This window comes from Spermophilus citellus (genome assembly GCF_964194105.1).
Source record: "Spermophilus citellus genome assembly, chromosome: 5".
Taxonomy (NCBI): Eukaryota; Metazoa; Chordata; class Mammalia; order Rodentia; family Sciuridae; genus Spermophilus; species Spermophilus citellus.
Window position 1 is genome coordinate 1,377,118 of NC_138186.1, and position 13,498 is coordinate 1,390,615.

General features: G+C 45.9%; 1 protein-coding gene across 3 annotated transcripts in view; it reads right to left on the reverse strand.

Moving 5' to 3' along the window:
* Positions 1-12,311: 12,311 nt before the first annotated feature.
* The window catches only part of BTN1A1 (butyrophilin subfamily 1 member A1), a 32,869-nt gene continuing 31,682 nt past the window's right edge, over positions 12,312-13,498 (reverse strand). For all 3 annotated transcript variants that reach the window (XM_081293668.1, XM_081293667.1, XM_081293669.1), the window contains one exon: positions 12,312-13,199. In XM_081293668.1, the coding sequence (XP_081149794.1) occupies positions 12,526-13,199 (674 nt within the window). In that variant the 3' untranslated portion in view covers positions 12,312-12,525. The remainder of the gene's footprint in view (positions 13,200-13,498) is intronic.

Below are 13,498 nucleotides of genomic sequence, written 5' to 3' on the forward strand. Positions count from 1 at the left end.
AAGTTTAAAATGCAAACACGACGCCGCAGAAACGGCGAGCAGTTCTGTGCGTCCTGAGCCGGGGCAGGGGCGCCCGCCACCAGCCTCCACCGACGCAGGCTCCTGAACACCGTGGGGTCGGCGGCGACCTGCTTCCAGCGCAGTCCGCGGCGGCGGTCAGGGCGGCGAGGGTGGAAGGTCGCTGACCGCTGGCCCGGGAACTGCGCTCCAGCTTCAGACAGCATGAGATCCACTCACCCGGGGCCGCAGGGGCTTAGGCCACCTTCCAGAGTCACCGCGAGTCCCGACGACGGAGCGCCACGCTCAGTCCCTTAAATCACGCTCGAGTTTCTCGGGGGCTGCTTAGATGCCAATCCTCAGGCCACCCCGCTACCCAACTGGCCTTTTGCCCTCTGCGTGGCCCTGAGGCTTGCTGACATGAAAACCAGTGACTTACAGCACAGCGCTAATCGGAGATGTGACCCTGTCACTGACCAACCGGACGTGAGAGGCCAGCTGCTCCCGGGTCGGGCGTCCTGTGACCCTCTAGGACGGCGGCTTTCCCCTGAAGAGGTTTGAAACACCCACCTTCCCCACCCTAGATCCATCAAATCGAATATCCGGGGCGCACACCTGGCAACTGCATTTCCTAGGGCCCCACACTCCCCCCAGGTGACTGGGATCCAGGTTAGAGGTCATTGCTTTAGGGGCTAGCTTTAAGGGAAAGTCTGACCATTTCTCTTGAGAATGGAGGTGAATTCACATTGAAAATAGTATCCAAGCCTACAGTGATGCGGGGCTCCAGTCCGAAATATGTGTAAGACAGGGAGCAGAGCAGTCAAAACAGTTTACAATGGACGTGCAAAACGAGGGTGTGCAGGCACCTACCCGAGGCGTCAGACTGTGAAACCTGAAGATGATCAGAGATGACCACAGCCAAAGGAAGGTCTTCCCTGGAGCCTGAAGAGGCAGAGAGAGGATGGCAACAGTCCCCAGAGAGTGTTCAAACCTGATCATTAGAGTGACCATATGGGAAGAGCTTGTGAGCACTTTGTGAAAATAAACCCTCATCTCAAGGATGTAGTAACCTTTCTGGGTTCCAGGCATCCAGCAACACTTAATGTCATCATGGGGTAAAGAATGAGCCGAGGTAATTTTAAGAGTTAAAAAAAAAAAAAAAAGTGAAATCCCCAGAAGAGGAAGAAATGGCAGCGTAATGGTTAATTTGAATTGTCAACTCGATTGGATTAAGAGATGCTGAGGATTAAGAGGTTTTTGGCCTGTCTATGAGGGTGTGTCTAGGGATGATTGGCATGTGCGATAGCCAACTGAAATGGAGACCCCCCCTAAGTGTGGGCAGCACTGTGCAATAGGATGAAGGCTTGAACGGAATAAAGTTGTAGGAACAAGGAAGCAGCAGCAGACACAAGCTCCATTATTGAACAGGTTCTTGATTGCTGCTGCCATGGTCAGAGGATATCGGGCTCTCGATTCTTTCACTCTCCAAGGCAGATTCTCCAGAAGCCTTTGATCTTGAACTAGGGTAGCACCATGTGTTTCTCTTGTTCTGGGGCTTCAGCCTCTTGGACGGCACAGCTACAGGTTCTTCCTGCTCTCCAGCCTGCAGAAGGCCATTGTGGACTATCCAGCTTCTGGCTGCATAAACCAACCTAATAAGTCCCCCTTTCATAATTACATTTCCTGTTGATTCTGTCCTCTAGAGAACCCTAATACAGGCAGCTTCATGGAAAGATTCACTGACCTGGAGGTACTCTGCCTTTCCCCTTTGTATTCACGAAGTTGTTTTGCATGAATGGACCCACCACATGGTAATGAGAGAGAAAGAATGGGAATTTGAGATACATGAGAATGAATATATATTTATTCGCACATATATTTACATACACATATGTATATATACAGTTTTTTAATGAAGAAGCATTATGGCTAAAATATGGAGGGATTTGACTTCAGAAAGATCCATGTGTAAACCTCTGCCAATTACTGTGTGACATTGACCAAGTTAATTTCTTTGAACTCCAGGTGCTGCATTTGTAAAAATGTAGGCTATTTTTTAGGTATATGGGATAGTATATGCCAAGTCCTTAATCCTATGCTTGAAAACCCTAATGATAGTTACTATTTTCGCTGAGATCTTCTACCCCAAGTAAATGCTAAACATTTTGAAGCACACTTCTCTATCCTCAAACTTCAAAATGCCCATGAATCACCTGGGGATGTAGTTTAAATAGGGTTTCTGACTCAGGAGACCTGGGGTGGGGCTCAAGAGTCTAGCAGGCAGGCCCAGAGCCAACATGAATAGCAATACCCTAAAGTGCTGTCTGCGTCAGCCAGTCGGACTTCTGGGACAGATTATTGTTGCTCAGTTCCCACATCTGACTCCCTCAGAGGCTTTTGGGACAAGATCAGTTACTCTCATGAAGCAGGAAAACTTGGAAAAGGGTCATAAGCATTCCAGTCAATAAGAAACACTGTTTTAAACAGATGCATCCAAACGGACCAGTCGGGCCATTTTCCATCTCTCACCTGGGCACCGAATCACTGGGGATGCACTAGTTAGAATATGGCTCCAGATACATTTAAGAAAGTTTCAAAATAACTGTGGCTAGAGTGAGGCAAAAAGAAACATATTTCTCTTATGGAAATACCAAGAAGACTCTGCTGATGAAACTGTCAGGGGCCATCTCAGTGTTGGCCAGTTGCTCACATGGCCATATCTAAGATGAGTCCACAGGACAAGCCCAGAATGCACAGAAGGGAGCCCAGGTGTCTGCCTTTGAAGGCATGACCCTGAGGCAGCCTGGCTCTCTTGCCTTTCACATTCCACTCACCAGCCCACAGTCTGTGGACATACCTATATGCTAGGGTCGTGGGGACATGTTGGCTATATTCCCAATGACCATGCTTCCATCCAAAATCTGGGAGACCTCGCCATAGGGGAGAAGGCAAGAACAGACTTGAGTGACATCTACCTCTTTGTCACATGGCATAAAAATAAGGACCCTCAATCTTAAAAGGAGGCATCAAACTGGGCCAGTCTGTCTTTCAGTTTCTGAGTGCATGTCACCTTCCACCAATTCACATGGCCTTCTCCTGTGATGACCAAAAAATCCTTATTTTCATTGCTAACTATAAAAATAAAAATGTATACTCAAGGATCTTATTTCAGTTACATCAAGTGACGTCACATAAAAGAGTGCACTCCTAATTAAAAAATAAATTAAAATGGATCCAAATATTTTAAGACCACGTGGTTACATAAAGTTAATACAATTATAAGTTAAGTTCTTATTCTTAATATATATTTTTTAGATATTTAAATAACCTATATTTGTTAATCCATAAATTAATTAACACATGCCTAATTGATTAGTTAATATATATTTGCCTAATTGTTTTCCTCCAACAGGAAACCCATAATTTATGTTTTATATTTACATTTATCAAGATACTCTGCCTTTTCAGTTACAGATATTTGAGATAAGTGTGTTTACTATAAATTTACTTTTAAGTGAAAATACAATCAAGTAGTTTCTAATTCTCAAGGTTACTGTTTAAACTTATAAGATGATAAATTATTATAATTATTTCTACAAAATATCTAAGGGTTTTAACTATACTTTCATTGATATTTCTTATCAAAGTATAATAATTTGTTTATAGATTCTAAGGTTTTCAGAAATTGTTCCAAAGTATATTTTTTTTTAAGAAAAAGGTGCTTCAACAAAGAAAAAGCACACATGGATCCTAATAAGAAGAAAGAAATCATCTTTGGGTAAAACAAGGTCTTTATATTCATTTTCCTAAAAAAAAAAAAAAAAAAAAAAAAAAAAAAAAGGAGAGAGAGATTTTTATATTGGTATCTAAACAGATGATGTAAAAAGTTAGAACAATTAAAAAAGAGATTTATATATACTAAACTGACTATAATTAATTTAAGGGTATTTCAGGTTATTTTCCTAATTTAACTATACTAATGTGAGCAAAAATTTTGTCCATATTTTGATATGATAAACACCTATTAAAATGTAAGTTTATTTCTTTAAAGAAAGATCCTTATTGCCTAATAATTTTTACTGTTTAAGATAAAGATTAATTTTGGTAAATAAATTCACATTGTTGATTAAATATTAAGTATATTGAACTACTAACTTAAACCCCTGTATGACCTTTTGAGAGGAGACCCCTCACCCACCTCCCTGTGAAAACCTACTCCAAAAGCCTTGAAGGCCCTCAGGTTAATAGAGAAGGCTCTGCAAGACATGCAGGTTACCCAGATAGATTATTCTATACCCCTATCATTTATAATCCTGCCATCAAAATTAACTCCTACTGGAGTGTTTTGGCAAACAGGTCCCATCTATTGGGTCCATCTACCCGCTTCTAACTCTCGGGTGATAACTCCCTTTTATGAACTAGTGATAAATCTGATCTGGAAAGCCAAATATTTGGGTGATGCACTGTTTGGAAAAACTTTTGACATTCTCATTCAACCTTATACCCAGGATATGATTTTAAAATTACAACAAGAACATGATCTTTGGTGTCTCTTCCTTTGTAATTTCAAAGATCAAATTGATAATCACTCTCCCCGACATAAACTTCTAGTAGACCTTAAAAAATGTCCTATTATTTTTCCTAAAATTATTAAAGGGGAACCTATCCCGGGAGCTCAGACTGTTTATACAGACGGAGCAAAAGGGGGGTTTGCTGTTGTTTTTGATGGATCTCAAGTAATTCGACACCCTGTTCCTAAACTGTCTGCCCAAAGATCAGAAGTTGAGGCTCTAATTATAGCCCTTAAACTATACAATTCCATCCCATTTAATGTGTATACTGATAGTCTCTATGTTGCTAATTTAGCCTCAGTTATTGAAACAGCCCCTTATATTGGCAGGCAATCTACTATCATGGAACAATTACAAACGGTTCAGCTCCTTGTTTGGGCTAGACGAGATCCTTTATTCATTGGACATATCCGAGGACACTCAGAGCTCCCTGGGCCTCTGGCGGAGGGTAATGCTAAAGCAGATGCCGCCACTCATAATATGGGCCTAGTATACACCATAACCAAGTATGATGAGGCCTCACAACTCCATGCTAAATTCCATCTAAATGCACAATCTTTACGCTTCCGCACAGGATGCTCGCGTGATCAAGCTTTACAAATTGTTTCCCTATGCCCAGTATGTGCTCCATTTCTTCATTTTCCCAGTTTGGGTGTTAACCCTAGAGGCTTACACCCCAATGATATCTGACAAACTGATGTTACCCACTTCCCTAGTTTTGGTAAGCTGTCTTTTGTACATGTTTCTATTGATACATACTTTGGCTATATCTTTGTTACATTACACACTGGGGAAAAGGCCAAAGATGTTATTGGACATCTCTTAAAAGCTTTCTCTTGCATGGGCAGTCCACGTTGTCTCAAAACAGACAATGGACCCGCATATATAAGCCAAACAGTTCAACGGTTCTGCACCCAATGGGAGATTGAACACAAAACAGGTATTCCTTATAACCCCCAGGGACAAGCAATTGTGGAACGAGCTCATCAACATTTAAAAATTTATCTACAAAAAATAAAGGAGGGGGAAATATATAGATGCTGCCAGGGACCTAAGGCCTATTATTGTGCCTCGTGGGGATGTGAAACCTTTAGTAATGGGTATTGTCTTAAGAATTCACCCAGGAATGACTATGCCCACTTCTGGCAAACAATAGAGGGAGAATCAAATATTACTATTCAGTTTACTTCCAATGGAAAACAACAACCAGATTGGACTCAAGGATATCTCTGGGGGCTGCGTATTTACACCCCCGGACAGTACAATCCTGGCCTGCTTTTTTGGCTCAAATTGACCATAGAACAGCCTACTGGAAGTCTAATAGGACCTAATCAGGTGCTCGGAGACCAAAAGGCCCCATCTGGACCCAAGCAGCCCACAGCCCCAACAGTAAAACCTTCCCCCAGCGGTCAAACAATAACTATGGGCTATCAAACCTTTGATTATACCCCTGAGCCCATACACCCTGGAACTGGAGATCGTCTTCTTAATTTGGTCCGAGGAGCCCTTTTCGCTCTCAATGCCACTAATCCTAACAGGACCCAAGATTGCTGGCTATGCTTGACCTCCAGGCCGCCCTATTATGAAGGGGTAGCAATACTGTCTAAATTATCCTCTAATACCACTGCAGATCCCAAATGTTATTCTCTGCCCAGCTATAAGTTAACTATCACGGAGGTCATGGGACAAGAGGTTTGCTTGGGAAAGGTGCCATCTCTGCAACATCACCCGACTAATAAATCAATCCCAATCTGATTATTTGTGGGGTCCCAAAGGGTCCTAATTTGCTTGCATTACTGGGTTAACTCCCTGTGTTTCCATGGCAGTCCTAAATACAACTACTGATTTCTGTGTGCTGATACAATTATGGCCGAGGATATCTTATCATGGATCAGACTATGTCCTGGGACACCTTGAGGGACATACTCGGCTCCCCAGAGAACCAATAACTATGACTATTGCCCTCCTATTGGGCATAGGCGGAATAGCAACTGGAATAGGAACCGGGACAGCCGCCTGTGTCCAGGGAGGTCAATTACTAAATTTACAAATGGCTATGAATGAGGATTTAACAGCCATGGCCAAGTCAATTACCGCCTTGGAAAAGTCCCTCACCTCCCTCTCAGAAGTTGTGTTACAAAATAGGAGGGGACTAGATTTATTGTTCCTAAGGGAAGGAGGACTATGTGTAGCTTTAAAGGAACAGTGTTGCCTTTATTTAGATCATACCGGGGTAGTCCGTGAAACTATGGAAAAGGTCAAGGAAAGATTGGCTAAAAGACAAAAAGAGTTTGAAGCACAACAAGGATGGTTTGAACAATGGTTTAAAAATACCCCATGGTTAACTCCTTTGATATCCACTGTAATGGGACCGCTTTTCGGTCTCCTCCTTATAGTTGCTGTAGGCCCCTGCCTAGTTAAGAGAGTGACACAATTTATTAAAGATAAAATTAACATTCTGACTTCTAAGCCAATACAGGTCCATTATCAATGCCTACAAACCAAGGATGATTTTGCTGAAGTTTGTCTCCGACCGATTCGAAGATGATTTTTCTACAATGATCCCTGCTTCATGCCTTCCTCCTTTTGCCCCCTTCTTTTTCTTCTTTATTCCTCTCCTCTGACTCTATGCCTTGTCGAACCAGAACCAATTAAAAACCCAATTATGACTGGCTGAATAGATACCACTGAACGCCTTGACTACAACAAGCTGATCTTGTAGTACCCAGAGACGGGCAACTTTCACGCTTGCACTGCAACCTAAGACAGGGGAATGGGGCCTCCCCAAAGACGGGTAAGCACTGTAAGGGCAGTGAACGACCTAAGACAGGGGCTACTTGATTCCCTTTGGCGTGCAACAAACAAAGGAGGGGGAACTGCTGGCTCGGATTCCCCCTGGCCCCCGGGGCTTGGTACCGGCCCTGGTTTCTTGTGTGCACGCCAAAGAGGCCAGCTCCCAAGGCCTTGAAAGATTTGTGGTGTCTGTTTCCATATTATTCAGCCTATAATGGTCATGTGGGAACGTCCTGACCTGCTTGGGTCTGATAAGGTTCCTGGTTGAAGGCTTAGTATGAGTCGACAAGGACCACCTGCCCCCCTCCGTCCTTGCTTCCGCCTACCAGTAACTTTCCATTCTGTCTGAAAGAAATATATAAGTATGAGCTGAGATAATAAAGAGAGAGACTCTCCCTGGATGAAGAACCTTGGTGTCCTGTGAATTTGTTAACCCTGACGTCTCCCGCCGACTCGGTCCATTTTCCGGACGCGGCAGCCTTCTTAAATCTCCTTCTGTGTCAGAGACAGGGTCTCTAAATTGCTTAGGGCCTTGCTAAGTTTTGGAGGCTGGCCTCAAACCTGCTATCCTCCTGCTTTAGTCTTCGGAATCCCTGGCATTACAGGCATGCACCACTGTGCCTGGCTTAGATTTTTTTTTTTTTTTAAAAAGGAGGATAAATCCAAATCTTGGCAATGTTCATATTCATGTGATGAGATTTGGGGATATTTTTAATTTTAAGATAAATTTTCATGTGTTTTCAGGAAAACACATTATTTACATTGCTAGATGATAAAACGAGGGGAGAAGTGAATGAAGCTGGAGGTGGGTTGGCAACTGTGCTCTCACGAGGGCCATTGGAGGAGGCCAATGTGCTGCATGGGAACAGAAGAGACTGAGCTGAGCTGTGCGCGGAGCCAGGAGGAACGGCTGTTGGCCCGGGAGAGGGAGGTCCTAAGTCCTCTTCTCCTTTGAACTGAAGTCTGGGCTCAGTTCACTCACAGAGACTGTTACACGGAGGCAGACACCTGCCCCAACACGTCGTCAGAGCTGGCACCTGGTCGTGTGAAATGAAGTCAGTTATCATTTTAGTGTATTTCACCCTTAGCCTGATCTTTAGTGGTGCGATGGAACAACTGTTTCTGTTTTAAAAGGAAAATCAAATCTTGTCATCCTTTGGTCAGTAACCTGTGGAGGTGGAAGAGGGCTCCGGGGTACTGCTGAATCCTAGGATCACTGACAGCCTCATGAGACTAAGGCCCACACTGGTGAGGACAATTCCCCGCTTCAGAAGGGTCACAGCTGTGAGACTGGTCATCTTCCTGTTCCTGTCCAGAGCAGCATTTCTGACAGATGTGCCCCTGAAGAGGAAAGACTGGCAGGTCTCAGATTATCACATAAGTTCTTCCTGAGGGGGAGGCACACAGAGAGGATGGGAGTGCATCACGGGGACCAAGGACATGGTGTCCCCTAAGAATCCACCACCAGCTCAGTCCTGGGCCCTGGGGACATTTTCCTTGAACATCTGGGGGAAAGGGAAGGAAAAGGAGCCAGAGATTGATTAAAATCCAAGATCCTTTTCTTTTTTATCTCAGAGGGGGGTTCCTGTGGCAGCCTGGTCTATTCTGGGTAAGATATAAACATATATATATATATTTAGTATAGTATATATATTTAGTATAATATATATAGTATAGTATATATATATATATAATATATATTTACAGAATATATATTATATATAGTATATGTAGTATATATATATATATATATATATATATATATATATATATATATACACAAATATAGTGTGTGTGTGTATATGTATATATTTGGTTGGACCTTTATTTTACGTGGTGCTGAGGATCAAACCCAGGGCCTCACACATGCTAGGCAAGTTCCCTACCGCTGAGCCACAACCTGAGCTCCTACTCTGGGTAAGTTTTACAGATACATTTTAGGATGTTCATTACTTATTAAACCAGCAGTGCAATTGCTTGAGTTTCCTAAATGTTTAAAAGACATTTGGACTATGTTTTTCTCTGAATTTAAAAGTTCAAGTTCAACATGAATGAATGCTTTTAAAACAGAGATGAATGTTCTCCTGGCTGAAGTAGTGTTTGAGTATGGGACCAACAAAGGAGAACTCTGGGTGCTCCAGGGCTGGGATCGATGGAGGGAGGAGCCTGCCATGGTTTGAACTTGACCCTTAGTGACCCTTAAGGTCCACAAAGCTGTATTTCCGGGAGGCCGTGCTGAGGATGGAGCCCAGGGCCTCATACATGCTAGACAAGCACTCTGCCTCTAAGCCGCTTTCCCTAGTCCCAAAGTCATGTGTTAATGGAATTTGAGAGGCGATCAGGACATAAGTAGTCTGCCCTTATGAGTGGATTAATGCATTCAGGGATTAATGGATTGATTGGGCCTCATGGGGAGTGATTTTGCTAAAAAATCAAGCGCTCTGCCTCACCCTCATTTAATACAGCATGTCGCCCTCACCAGATACTGGAGCCATCTCTGGGACTTCCCAGGCTCCAGAACCAACAGCCAGGTAAACTGCTATTCTTTATAAGTTGCTTGGTCTCAGGTATTTATTATAGTAGCAGAAAATGGACTCCAGCAGCTTGGCAAGAGGATTGAGAGTTCAAAGCCAGCCTCAGCAACAGCAAAGTGTTAGGCAACTTGGGGAGACCCTGTCTCTAAATTTTAAAAATACAAAAAAAAAAAAAAAAAAAGGCTGGGGATGTGGCTCGGTGATTGTGTGCCCCAGAGTTCAATTCCTAACTCCCAGTCCCAAAAAGAAAATGGACTCAAGCAGAGCCCATTTTTTTCTGGTTCCCCAGGTGCAGACACTGGTGTAGGTCAAAGGAAGCATGGGTTCCTCTGCTTCTCAGGTCCCTCGCTGGGCCTAACAGTCACCTGAGCCAATGTGTACTGCCTTGGCTGTGTGTCCAAGGAGGTTCCTGGAGCCCCAGAGCCTGCATTAACTTAATCTGTCCTCTGTGCCCTGCAGGACCCTCAGTGCAGTTTGTCTTGCACAGCGATAGCAAGGACACCTGCCTTTGGATGCTGGCCTGGCTGGCACATACTGTGTCATTTAACCAAATCACTTCATTCCTTCTGTCTTAGTGTCCTCACCTCTTCAAAGGAGGGATTGGAGTAAACATCGACAGTCTCTTCCAATCCTAAACTTCGATTGTATTTTCCTCTTGAACAATTCCCAGAGCAAAACTTCTGTGGTCTCCAGGTTTATAAGCCCATGTAGATTCTTTTAAAAATAATCTAGTCGTGCATGCGTGGAAATGTGATTATGTATATATTGTTCCTCGGGTGTTTACTCCCAAATCAGCAGGAGAATGTTAAAGCCAGGACGAAAACAAATGGAGTGGGGCTGGGAAAGTGACAAGGTGGGTAAAGGGGTAGACCAGATTGCATTTAGCTTGAAGTTCAGTGAGTGTGGTGAAATTCTGTCTGGTTTTCAGAATTTCTGCCTGCGTGACAATGACTGGTTCTTGGGCACCATCCTCGTTGAGGTTCACAGGTATTGAAAATTTAGAAAAGCTGGGTTTTAGATGAACCATGAGACATGGAATGTGAAAAAAAAAAAAAAAGAAATGGAATGTGGTGCAAATGGAATGAGATGATTTCCCACATTTGGTGGACCTTCAGTGTTTCACATCTGCCCCTTTGGGCAGCAGGCTGGGTGAGTGACATTCAGATCAGAGCCTCTGTTCCTGTCCTCCCTGGGGCAGGGAAGAAGGCGATCACCTCCTGGAACCACCAGGGCTTCACACGTGGGAGCCTCCCTGGGGCAACAGTTTCCACAGATCATCATGCTTTAAAAAAAAAATAATAATAATAACAAGGCACAAGCCATAAAAATTTCCCAAGCATTCTTCCTCTCTGGAAAATGCTGATTTACTTGGAGAGGTGGCTTCCCTCCCCAGCATCAGGGCCGTTACTCTTATGGTAGTAGAAGTGGAGCCACCACCCGAACAGGAACCAGAGGAGGAAGCACTGGGCACTGTGGCTTTTGTAGGCAGTTGGACCCTCGGGGAGCAGCCCCCGCCCCCTGCTGTCCTGGGATCACATACAATGGCTCTGCTCTGGCCAGCTGCATCCCCACCCAGGTTTCTTTCCTGTTTGGTTTCACTCTCAGTAATTGTGATAAAGAAAGGTAAGAGGCTGCCTTCAGCAATTACACAGACTTCTTTATTAGGCAAGGACCCTGGGCAAGGCTCACGCTGGGAGCTAGAGACACAGTGGAAATGGAAGTTGGCACCTGGACACAATTGCAGGTCTTTGGCAAGACAAGCCACTTGCAGGAGCCTGCTCAGGGGACCAGGGGACCAGGAGCAGGCATGGTTATCCCAGCTGCACCGAGCACCACGGTGCAGCCTTCGGGGCACCCCCAGGACAGGCAGCCTGTGGGAACTGGCTCGGCTGGAAATGGGTGGTGACTGGCGCTGACCAAAGGCGTGTGTGGAGCTTGGACACAGGTGAGGACTGAGGGGGCACGAGGCTGAAAAGTGTCTATGATGTGGCGATGTCACAGAAGAAGGGTCTACATCAAAAAGAAGAGCACGGGAAACGTGTGCAGTCAACAAGGTGAGTCAGGTCTGACCCCAGGCAAGGGCCAGTCAGGAGGATGCCCAGAGAGGAGCAGGGCCAGAGGCTATGCACAGGCCTGAGTTTGGTCCAACCGTTCTCTCCTGTCACACCTTCTGTCCAACCCCTCACCCCTGCTCCTCTAAGCTCCTCCCCTTCCTCCTTTCCCACAGCTCCATCCCCATAAAAGTAGGTCCTCTATCCTGTAGGGCGGAGCTTGAAAGGTGAGATACAGACCTGCAAATCCAGGGGCCTCATTTCCTTCCACCATCATGTCCCCTCCAGCCTTCTTTATGGATGTTAGCCTAAGAGCTTTCTTTCCCGAACCCCCTGAGCTTTCTGCTTGCTTCAAACCCGTGTTTCTGCCACACCCCCGTGTGGACCTGTCCCTCCCTGAGCTGTCCTCCCCACAGGTTCCGGTCTCCCGCGATAGGAGAGCACCAGAGCGCGCAGGAGTCAGCTCTTCACCCCCCAGTACTGGTGCCCACACAGACTGGGAAGGCCCTGCTCCCTGCTCCCACCAAAGGGCTGCCAGGTGGGGGAGGGGCTCAGGAAGGTGGCTGAGCCGGTCATTTCTTAAGGTGCCCCTCGGCTGGGCTGGGAAGAGATGAGTTTAGAACGGAGACTGTCTGTGTCCCCAGAGGTAGAGTCCCGCCCCACACGGGACAGCGGGATGTCCTTGGAAAGGTTCTGGGCTTCAGGGATGACTGTAACCCCCTCAGGCCCTTCAGACACTGGGCAGATGGTCAGGGGCTTTTTCCCGCAGGACCACAGGCAAAAGAAGGGCCTGAGGGGGCCAGAGAAGGAGATGCCAGGGAAGGCGTAGATCTGCGACCCGTCAGTCATGTTGTAGAAGGAGATGTCTCCCGATTCGTAGTCCAGGAAAATCCCAACCCGGCGAGGGGGGCCTGCTAACGGGAGAGGGGTCCGAAGAGGGGTGAGGGCCCAGTATCCATTCCCATAGAGCTCCACAGCCCAGAACCCGTTGTCAGGGGTCATGGGGTCGAACCCCTTCTTCATCACATTCTCCCTGCACACGCCGATGGCCCAGTCGGTCCTGTCCCCCACCTCCACCTCCCAGTAATGCCGCCCCTCCGTGAAGGCCTCTCGGCCCAGCACACACGGCCACGAGTCAAATCTCTCTGGATTCTCAGGCAGCTTCTGGCGTGAATCCTCCAGTCGAACAGATTTTGCGTCTTCGTAAAGAAAAAGGTGAGGGTGGGCTGTGTCTGGATCCAGAGTCACATCAACTAGAGACAGAGAGTGTGACCGTCAGTGGCAGTCAGTCACAGGACCTGTCCTCCCTTCTCGGAAGAAACAGCAGTGGGCTAACTTGGTGGTCTCCTATGCAGGTCTGGAGACCTGTCTGGCCTCCCAGGTGTCTGCTCCCTCTGATCAGCAGCCACAGTATGGTTAAGAGCTGACTGTCCCCAAGGAGACACTGTAGGAAGGGACTGGCATCCTAGCCATCTTCCAGGGTTCTGCTAGGGGCTCAAGGAGAGTGTCACGGCCATGTGCCATCGAGGTCCCCTTCCTAGCCTCCTCACTA